Here is an 11,086-nt window from a genome sequence, read left to right as displayed (position 1 = left end):
GCAATGTGCTTCCTCAAAAAAATACCTTTCTGTCTTATTTTAGGTCCTTATGTCTTCTTTAAAACAGCAGAGGTCAAATAATTATATTTTCAGGGGGAAATTGTTTACCATGGTAAAGCGTTTTTGAAAGCAATGGGATGAGCTTTTTTACTCAATTTTGTAATTTAATAAGAACTCTGCTGAGAACGCAACTGGATTTCTAGCATAAAGAAAAGAACAGACAAAAGGCAGATACATACATTTATTTTCATTCATTCATTTTAATATGCAAATTGTGCAAATATACAAATGCAATTGGATTCACAGTACTATAAGAAAGAATAATTTATACTATACTAAATATAGGCTAAAACTATATTTAACCTTAAAAACAAGTATTATAGATGTTAAAAAATATATATAACATCTTCTGAATCGTCTTTAATAATCCTGTGAGGTACACAATTATTTTTTGAGATCATAGAACTCATAAAGAAGTAACAGTTTGTGCACACTTTGTATCTATGGTACATATGAGTTTTTTTTTTCTTTACTTTATGCTGTCAGGCATGTATGAGGAACAATTCTGTAAACTGTATTTTTCATGTGATTTTCTGAACATATTTACATTGGCTGTAGTAAAGTGAAATCTAGCCTATCAAGAACCTCACTAAATGTGTGAAATTTATGAAAATATATGGTATTTATGAAATAGGTACAAAATAAATAATTATTCTACTTTATAGACAAATCCATATAAGAATTTTATATGATATTTGAGGTATCCTTTTAACGATGAAGGCAGTGTTTCATCTGGGGCCCCTCAAATTATGGTAAATATAGGTTTGATGCTTCATTTCATAATTTTAAGTTGTCGAAGTTGTTGTTTGGCAGAGTGAAACCTCCATTGGTACCTCTCTGTTTCTCTCTGTGAATGGCCTGTACAAGGTCAAAGACCACAGCGGCAAGCGTGGTCCTCCCACTCCGTCTGTTCTGTCCTCTGTCTGTAATCCCGTTTCTTGACAGCGGACGCCTTTTGGTGCTGATGAAGTACGTTCGGATATGTCCTTTTCTCTCACTGACACCCTTTATGTATATCTCACCACGCAACTCTAGCACAAATCCCCATTCTTCTAAAATATTACGTGTGGCCTCAGGGACCTGAATCCTTCCACTGACTCCAGTGCTGTCCATTCGACTTGCCAAATTCACTGTCATGCCCCAGATATCATACTGCGGTTTGGTGGCACCGATGACCCCAGCAACAACAGGACCATGGGCAATTCCTAGGGGGTACATTGAAATTACTCATATATACTCATGGTTATTGGCATAAATTACAGGTAACTTTATAGGCTTCATAATCAGAGTACCTGACATATTTAAGGAGATGTAAAAACTAAAATATTTTACAATGAAAGGGTTTAATGACCAGGGTTTGTCAAGATCCAAAAATGTCAAGTCGAAGGCATTTGATCCTATAGGTGTAGACTGAAATTGAAGTTAGTATTTGCTGAAAAACGTAACTGTAAGTTAGCAGAACTTAGCTGAACATAACATGAAACAAAACAAGACTGTTAGTACAGTCTGTTCAATCTGTCATACAACCCATATTTTGTCGAAATGTATTGTTACTAAAACCAGGTGCATAACAACAGTACAGAAATATTTTCTTCTATTTCTATTTACAGCTTCATTCACATCAAAATTAAATATGGCATATACTCTGACTGGGGTCTATTCATTGACCCATTACCAACGCGGAGCTGGAAATTGTTTGAGGAATGTTTTTTGTTGATTTCTTTAAGGGTCTCTTTCATAGCCAGAGCGAACAGAACCAACTCACTGAGATGATGCCAGTCATTTACAACACGAGACTGTCAGGATAGAACACAGAACGATTACGGTGCATAGACAGTAAATGGGAAATTCCAAATGTATATATTCAATAAAGAAGGCTGTTTTTAACATTGTTTACCTGTTTATCAGGTGATAGACCAGATGCTGCCATGTAGCAACTCCCAATGGTTTTGATTTTCTCAATGTCCAAAAAATATGACTCCTCCAACAGCTTTTCCAGGGAGAACCAAAAACAATAGTGGCTTTGTAAGAAACACTGAGAGATAAAAACAACAGTTAAAAAAAAAAAGTATAAACTTTGCTCAAAGTCCTACCTCATCGAAGTCTGCAATGATCTCATTGAGCAGTCTGAGAGACTCAACTCCCTCGTGATTGATCTCCTTCTGCTCGTAGTATTCATTAAAGCCAGCGATGGAGGCAAACATTACCCCCACCTCATCATAGGACTGAGAATACAGCTCCTGGATAAATATAACATGAAGTTTGGGCATTTAGTTGGTCTATTTAGTTTATTAGTGGTGCATCATTATTACCATAGCTTAAAGGTTTAGGGATCTAAATGATACCTTTAATTGCTATTGACATTAATTATACCTAAAACCTGAGGTGTGGTATTTTTCATCAGACTTTCAGTTTTCACCTGGTGGATGATAAGCCCAACCTAACACCATGGGAGCCATTTTTGCAAAGGCAAGCACCACTCACATTTTCAGTCATAATTAACATCATCACTGATAGTGGCTTTCATATGACTCTATACCTGATCATGTCTGTTCCTCTCTAGGAAGTGACGAGCAACATGTGCAGGCAGGATGTTATGCAGCAGACTCTCATTGTGTTCCCTCAGATCTCTCATCTCCTGCACTTCCTGCTGAGCTTGCAAACGCCACAGGAAGTCTAGCCGTGTTGTTGCTTCCCACTGAATTGGGGAATAAGCAAGATCCAGATAATATGGATGTGTATTCCATTTTTCCTACATCTTCCCATTCCCTGCCAGATAAATGGATACATGCTATAGAGAATACAATGCTTCAGGGCATTGCATTGTCAAAACTGAATACTCATACCTGTCGACCATTGTAGAACACAGCTATGACAAACATCGCCATCAACAGAATTGAGACTCCCTTCCTTCTGAGATAGTGGGACCATGTGAGTATGAAATGCAAACAAATTATAACCACATGAAAGTATTTTAAAGGCATTTCTAAATCAAATATGTTAGAGATCTGGCATAGAAACTCACCTGCTTGACTGTTCCTGCTCTGGTTCATGTACATACAGCATGTGGAAGGACACTTCAATGAAGTAAGAATACATGACCACCACCAATAACAGAATAGCCAACTTTAAGAGAGAGCTCAGCCTCAAGAACACAGCACAGGTCACCATAGAAACCACCCCGCTTAGAACAAAGAACTGTATGCATAGATATAATAGGCATGACATTGAACAACAGGTAGGTGTAGTCTTCATAAAAGAACTGTTTTATACAGAAGTCCCACCTCTGGATATGTGCAGGCAGTAAGGGGCTTCTGGCTGGTCTTATATCCCTCTGTTTCACTGGTGCTTATTTCTCTTGTCTCAGTAGAGTTACACCATATCTGGATAATCACAAGATGAAAAACTACTATGCCCAATGGTTCTTGTATCAGCAACCTTAAAGTTACAAGCCTTGAACTTTATCCACTATGCCACAGCACCCGAAATAACTATATATATTATGTTTGGGTATGTATACTCTAGAGACAAATTGATGACGTTTAAAGCAGAAGATCAGAAATTTAAACTTTTATGGTGTCAGCCTTCCAAGTTGCATAAAAAAATTAACTTATACAAGGCTCACCATGTCAAACAGAGCCATGCTAAAGTTGATGGATATAGCTGTGAGAGTGAGGAGGTTCCGCATACTGTTGTTTTCATGGATCCAGCAGCAGAACTGCTGAAGGACACCGGGAGAATGTCTGAACTCTTCGGCCAGGACAATCATAAGCAGTAATAGATATCCAAGCAAGAACAGAGCGAACTGCAATGCTGTCCAGTAATACAACCTGTAGGTAAAACAATGAACAAAGAAGGGAATGGAGGGGGAGTTTAACATATCTAAGCTCAATGGTTTGTAAGAGTGACAGAAATATAATCTTATTCAGGTGCTGAACATTGATTGACTAGATTCTTTACCTGGGTACAGGAATGAGGGCTTGGACAGCCATGAGAAGAAGAAACATGATGAAGGAGCATACTAGATTGGTCTTAAACATCTCATCCCTTACCTGTGAGAACTGAAACATGAAGCAAAATATAAATAGTCAGTTTTTTGTTTCAGAAGACACCCTTGGACTTGGAAAGAATCAAGTCTTAGGGTACATACACATTTCAGTAACTACAAAAGTTTTGATAAATTGGAAATTGCAAAGTGATTTATATGACCAGTGTTGTGGAACAGTGTTGTGGTTAAAAAAAAAAATAGGCTCATTTTCCAACTCCCCTAAAGTTAAACAGTTGAGTTTTACCTTGCTTAGCTTAGCATATATAATTGAATCTGATTAGACCGTTAGCATTTCGCTCAAAAATGACCAAAGAGTTTCTATATTTTTCGTATTTAAAACTCGACTCTTCTGTGGTTACATTGTGTACTAAGACAGACTGAAAATTAAAAGTTGCGATTTCCTCAGATGAAATGTCTAGGAACTTTCCTCTCATTCTGGCTGAAAATAGTCCCCAGCTAGTTTGTGCTAGTTTGCGCCTGCTGCACCCATGGTGTGGCAGCAAAATCCTTTGATTATTATGCCAGAATGAGAGTATAGTTCCTAGTCATGTCAACCTAGAAAATCACAACTTTTCATTTTCCATCTATCTTAGTACACGACGTAACTACAGAAGAGTCAAGTTTTAAATACGAAGAATATAGAAACTCTTTGGTCATTTGTGTGCTAAATGCTAACAATCTAATCAGAATCAATGATCTATGCTAAGCTAAGCTAAAAGTGCTACTGCCAGACCGGGAGATCGGCTGAATGGATTCAAAAACGGTAAAACTCAACTGATTAATTCTAGAGGAGTTGGAAAATTGGCCTATTTTCCAAAAAATGTAAGTGTTCCTTTAAAAGCCAATCAACTGTCTCCATGTAACAACCATGTCACATCCTGCCCATTATACCTTCTCCTCAATATGTGTATCCTTAAACACCATCGTAGCTGAAGTGATGTGCTCCTGACGCATACGCTCACTGCTGCGGAGATCAATAGCATGCTCTATCCGTTTGTTGATCTCTTTGGATGTAGATCTGCACACTGAGGATGTAGGAAGTTGTGTGTAAGAGCCATTGGAGAAGGAGGCCAAGATCTGTAAGTTTACAGTTCACCAGAGGAGAAGACCCATTATACAAAAATTGTAAATCATTGTCAATGTTTTTCTTTCTTCTACTGAAAGAAAGCAATGCACAGATATTAAATCAATTATGTTGCTAAATAGAACCTCTTTGTTCCAGGGGCGGTAGTTTTGCCGAGTTTTAAAATGATCTGCTTCAATTTCATCTAGATCCTCCTCTTTATGGCAGATAAGGAAAGTGTCAATCTTGTGTTTTCGTAGAAACTCATTGCGTTCATATCCACGCCCGTCCTCCGTTTGGTAGCTTCCATCCAGGCAGTCCAAAGTAGCACGTGAAATGTGGATGCGTCTGTTGACATCGTAGACGGTCAAAAGGGAGTCTTGCACACAATTGTAGTTCTTTGTAACAGCCAAGTCAAACTTTTGAAGCATTCGTATCTAGTTTGTTTCAAGCCTTAGAGCAAAGACTGAGGCAATGTAACATTGGGATCTGTTTATATGATGTTTACTTCTGGTAAATCTCCTTTATGAAGTTTTGGTCACTCACCCAGGGATCCCCCCTGCTTCAAGCATGTTGGCAATGCCTACATCCCTGGACCACACATCAAACTGCCATTTTTGTAGACCCAGAACCCCACAAAGAACAGAGCCAGAGTGGATCCCAATTCGCATATCCATGTCAAAATTCAGTTGTTTCCTTACAGATCTACGAATATACAGATAGAGTTCCTTGATGACTTACTGTACAAATAAGCTCAGAAGTATAGTAAATTAGTGTCAGATTAAGTCACAAATATATGTGGACCCACTAATTCTAACTCTACAGAAACACAGGGAACTACTCATTTGGTAATACAGGGAAAGGCACTGCGTTGTACCGTGTGGTGCTGATCATAGCTAGTCCCATCTCCACACAGCAGCGTGCATGTGCTCGCTGAGGCTCTGGTACCCCTGATACACAGTAGTAACAGTCCCCTAATATTTTTATCCTCAAGCAGTCATATTCCTAGAAAGAGGAAACACAATGGAATCATCAATTGAACAAGTCTTAGGTGACTTTGAAAATGTACTTTGGTGTTTTTCAGTGATGTTAAATGATAAAACTCTAAAATCCCAACCTCAGAAAAACCTTTAAATTGAAAGCATACCTCGACTAGCCGGTCAAAACGTCCAAAGAGCTCATTGAGTAAACACACTAACTCCTGAGCAGACATGTTCATGGATAACAGTGTGAAGCCCTTAATATCAGCAAAGAGGATGCTAGAAAGGAAAGATAATGAGTGAAATAATGATGAAGACTGTCAAATAACTACGAGAAAAAATGTTCATTGTACAAGCAAAACTGCTTACGATATTCAGTGTAATGTGTTACTAATTTTATAAACCGTTTTTTGATCTACAATCAGTAAGTAATGAATTGCATCTTTCCATAAGTATCAAAATTGTTACTGCTTTTGAAAACCAAATGATCTCAGCTAATGGAATGGTCAGAGTATATTCATCTTTACTGTCTAACTATCAATGAAACATCCCTTGTTAGAAGCTATGATAAATATAGCTATATAGATAGCTATATACCTGACATCTTTATACTGATGGATATATATTCTGTGAAACTCTTGTGGATCAAGCTCATCATCCATAGAAGTCATATCGGTAATCATCTCCAAGGCCACAAAGCGGGGCAAGATTGACAGCACCAACCGCTCCTGAGGAGGGAACAAACGCTGTCCTAAAATATCTTCACTTATCCACCTTTTACACATATGAGATGTTCATATTAAAACAAATTTGTTAATAGTACTGGACAAAGGATAATAGATTGTTAGCACAACATAAAGAATTCAAGTTCTCTTGCCTGTCTCTGGTTTTCCGTTTCTAGTTTCATGCGGCCTTCAATGCAGCGACGTGTCTCAAGAAAGGCTTGTCTCTGGGACCGGTCGGTCAGGTAATGGATGAACAGACCTGCCACATTCATGCTTGTGTACAGTAAAGCCTTGGCGATAATCTAAAGACAAACCAAGAGGGCCATTGAAAACTAATCTCTAAGGAAAGGAAAAAGAAATGGAAACTAGTCTGACAGATTATTTTTCTGGTAAACTATAGGGAACTCATCAATCACCATATGCATGTTCATTGACCTTTCCATATATCTATCATCCATACACCCAATCCATCTCTACCTTTCTTAAAAGTCCCACTTCACTGACATGACGTATTGACTCTGAAGTGAGGTGCAGTATGGAAGTGAGGGTGCCAGCTCCAATAGCCCAGAACAGTGGCAGTGGCAATAGGGTGTATGTTGCAAACAGGGTGAAAAGAACATACCAGGATTGGTCTCTTTCCAACCCATATGCCAGCCCACCCAATACCTGAGCAGTCTGTGACAACCAGCTAGCCATACCAGCATAATGCAACCATCTTGGAGAATGTGAGCGTTTACAGGTAAGTACCAAAACACACAGGGTAATTGCACAAGCCATGAAGAACCCCGTAAACCAGCCTAGCAGTATGTCTGAACCGTCAGGCACCAGTGCCAGGTAGAGCAAAAGCAGGTGCAGTTTGGCAGCTGCATCAATAATGTTTGTGACAACTAATGAGGTTCTTCTAGTATGTGAGGAATGACGTTGGTAGAGCTTCTCAAGGTCTTTGGATTTGAAGATGTGTCTCAATGTTGGCACATACACCCCGTGGATGATGTGGCCCCAGTGCACAAAAAAGTCAGCATCACTGGCATAATCTGCAGATGTTCTAGTGTTAGTACTGGATGAACTGCTACGTTCCCCGAAAAAGGATGGATGAACTCTGGCAACCGAGGAACGCCGTTTTGTTATACCCCGTGATGCTTTGCTGCGTATTTGTTGGTTGATTTCCTCAATGTAGGCATCAGTGACATGAATTTTCCGAGCCGGCTCGACGCCAAACTGCTGTCTCAGCCCCCGTTGGCTGATGATGTGTTTCACAGCATTCTGCCACAGCAGTTGTTTGCGCCGCAAGCCTGGCGACAGTGGAGTGGGTATACAAGATGGTGGCGGCATCTTGTGCATGTCAGATGTGTCACTGAATGTTACCATGCCAACAACAGGTTGAGATAGTGACTCGCTGAATCTCTCTTCAGAGTTTAGGTGGCCCATTAGGGGTCATCCTCGTCTGAAATGAGAAAAAGGGGAATTACATCACATTTATTTTGCTTCTGAAATGAAAAGCAAAAACTTTTACATTCCAAGTTTTGTTGTTTACTGTATTAGTTAAATAAGTTACAACATTTTATCGTATCGTTCACACCATCAGACTTTTAAACTGGACCTGTGATGTCACCATGTGCTCTAAAAGAGGTTGCCAGATTTAGCACTGAACTACATAATACTGTAATCTGCTATAAACAATCCCTTTCTGTGTGACTCTATATCAACATAGACAATCCATCCCATTCCTGTGATCCCAAAATAATTAGCTTTTCTCCCAGAAAGCATAGATCAGTTAGCAGATTTCAGGTGTAAACAGAAGTTTACAATGCAAGAGATCTTTCATGCAATCATTACTGCAAAGTACAATACAGTTTAAACATTTTAAAATATAAACATTTTAACTAAAAAATATCGCAAAGGCCGATATATCGGCCGATATTTGGCATTTTTCAAATATAGGCACCTGCCCAGCAGCAGTTTTAATGTTAAAGTGACATGAATCTGATGCACAGATGCCATTGGCCCATGCCACTATTGCTCAGTGACACTATCCGGTGGCATGTGTCAGTGTGGACAGTGGCATGAGTCACTAAAACAAGAGACGAAGGGTTTCGCACCTTCTGTAGTGTTTGAAAAACATATAATAGACTGTTAAATCCATTTAATGGGCATTTATTTAAAAATCACTAAATTCAGCCTTTTATTTAGTATTTTTGTGTTACAATTACAGCTGCTCAACTCATCTGCCAGTCACAACTGTAGGCAACATACTGCGACATGATCGGGACAATATCCAGTGACACAGGACACAGCTGTCCGAATGTCACAGCTGAACTGTCCATTTTTCAGTGGCATGTGTTAATACAACCTTGATATTTTACATTTGTTAAAAAAAAAAAAATCTTAGTTGAGCACTTAAAGAAAAATATTTATATCTGTCGATGTTTTGAATTAAAAAATAATACAAATACTTTTTTCAGTGTATGGTAATTTACAGAGAAATTTAGTTTTGTCTTTTATTGGAACCAAAAACACTGAGTTTCCCTTTTCCTGGGATTAAAAAACCTTGAGTTTCCAACAAAACAAACACTTTCTGGAATACACTAATGTTGGTTAGAGTGTTTACTTCCTTTTTAAATATATTTTAATTAAATATTTAATAGTGAAAAATAATTTGTCATCCTAAGTATGTGTATTTTACACATTTATTTAAAAATAAATTTTTAAATGATTTCAAATTTCTTAAATATTAATTAAAATGAATGAAATTATATCAGCTTTATAACAGCCTTTGGCCACCCTGCTTTCCAAGATATTGGAATCGGTTGTCACAAAACCAATATCAGTCGACCTCTATTTATTATACATCATCATGTAGCCTAACATAATGAGAATAAAAAATATTTTGCTTACCTTTTAGATAACAAACTTCCCAATGCCTTTTTGTACATTTTGCTGCTTTTTGAGAAATCCAGTTGTTCAGCTCCATCAAAGAGCCGTTCCTTTGATTCTCTTCATCTTGTTGTTATGAACAACACTCTTCTCAAAATTCAGGAAAAAGAAATGCATGAGCAAAATACTTACACAATCTATATGCCAGCTTGGTGATGAAAAAGTACATACATTTCATGAGAGATGAACATGTTTTTTCTGATTCATTGAGTTGAGAAGTGATCAACAGATTGCCGCGTCGAAAGCGAGACGGAAGCTCAAGTTGCGCAAATAGGATTACTTACTCAGCACTCATGCCCAGGCTACTCAAAGCATCCATCACTGACGTCACATGATGCACAGAGAAGACCTGAGGATAACAAGAACCTTCCAGGGTCAAAGTTCAGTACCTTATCAACACTCTATCTCATGAAATATGTGTTATTATTATAAGAGATAAACCATATAAATTACAAATGATTTATATGCAAAGAATACAAAATAAGTACAGACAGGACTCAAATCAATGTAATGGCACATACAACTTATATACGATTATATTTAAAGGAATAGATAGTTTAAATATAGAGGCTGGGTAGAGGAGTAAACGATACCAAAATAAAGTATCTGATTGGCTGAACTGAGCTAGTCAGGTCAGTAGGATCAGGTAATGTTGGCTATAATCTGGATAAAGTGCTTGAGATAGAATTTACTAATTGTGCACTATTCACAAGACTTTAGACAATGACCTGATGAGGAGTAAGTCTTGGGATCTCACAAGAAAATACCAAAAAAATGCAAACTAAAAGTCATTTAAATTAGTATTGTTGTTGTACCATGATGTTGTCATCTGCTGATCCATGATTCATGATCCCATTTACATTGTACTTCTATATAGTTTTCTCTATTATAATTTACTTCAATGTGTATAGATCATAGACTGTATGGTATATATATATATATATATATATATAAACATATATACCAAGATGCATAGAATAGCATGATACTATCATCATGGTACATATCCAAAACACTACAGTTTGGTAGTACCATTGTACACTTTATTCCATAGTTCTGAATCTTTCTTAAGTAAGTGCACATTCTCAAAAAGAATTTGATATATACATAAGTACAACATGAGTCTTACTTGCCTGCACTAAGCTTGCCATGATATTGGGGGTTTGTTGGCAGTTGCTATAAAAGGCTGTGGCTACACTCTTATAAAAAAAGGTTAATTGGGGTTCTATATAGAACCATAGGGTTCTTTACTCAACTCCAAAGAACCTTTTATGCT

The 11,086-nt window shown here is 37.8% G+C and overlaps 1 protein-coding gene across 1 annotated transcript; it reads right to left on the bottom strand.

Annotated features, from left to right (window-relative positions):
- Positions 1–327: 327 nt before the first annotated feature.
- LOC127938090 (adenylate cyclase type 8-like) lies at positions 328–10,176 on the bottom strand. The gene is made up of 19 exons (XM_052534496.1): positions 9,772–10,176; positions 7,354–8,320; positions 7,029–7,178; positions 6,749–6,879; positions 6,319–6,430; positions 6,049–6,176; positions 5,718–5,876; positions 5,318–5,519; positions 5,000–5,185; positions 4,021–4,121; positions 3,686–3,890; positions 3,345–3,443; positions 3,086–3,258; positions 2,907–2,973; positions 2,600–2,758; positions 2,154–2,300; positions 1,958–2,050; positions 1,736–1,856; positions 328–1,265 (listed from the first exon to the last, which is right to left on the bottom strand). Exons 2-19 carry the CDS (start codon positions 8,302–8,304, stop codon positions 838–840), a joined length of 3,612 nt encoding a protein of 1,203 aa, XP_052390456.1. The 5' UTR covers positions 8,305–8,320; positions 9,772–10,176; the 3' UTR covers positions 328–837.
- Positions 10,177–11,086: the final 910 nt, after the last annotated feature.

Source organism: Carassius gibelio, chromosome A20, assembly GCF_023724105.1.
Source record: "Carassius gibelio isolate Cgi1373 ecotype wild population from Czech Republic chromosome A20, carGib1.2-hapl.c, whole genome shotgun sequence".
Classification (NCBI taxonomy): domain Eukaryota; kingdom Metazoa; phylum Chordata; class Actinopteri; order Cypriniformes; family Cyprinidae; genus Carassius; species Carassius gibelio.
The sequence above is the reverse complement of the archived record's forward strand: the minus strand, read 5'-3'. Positions and strand labels throughout refer to the sequence as shown.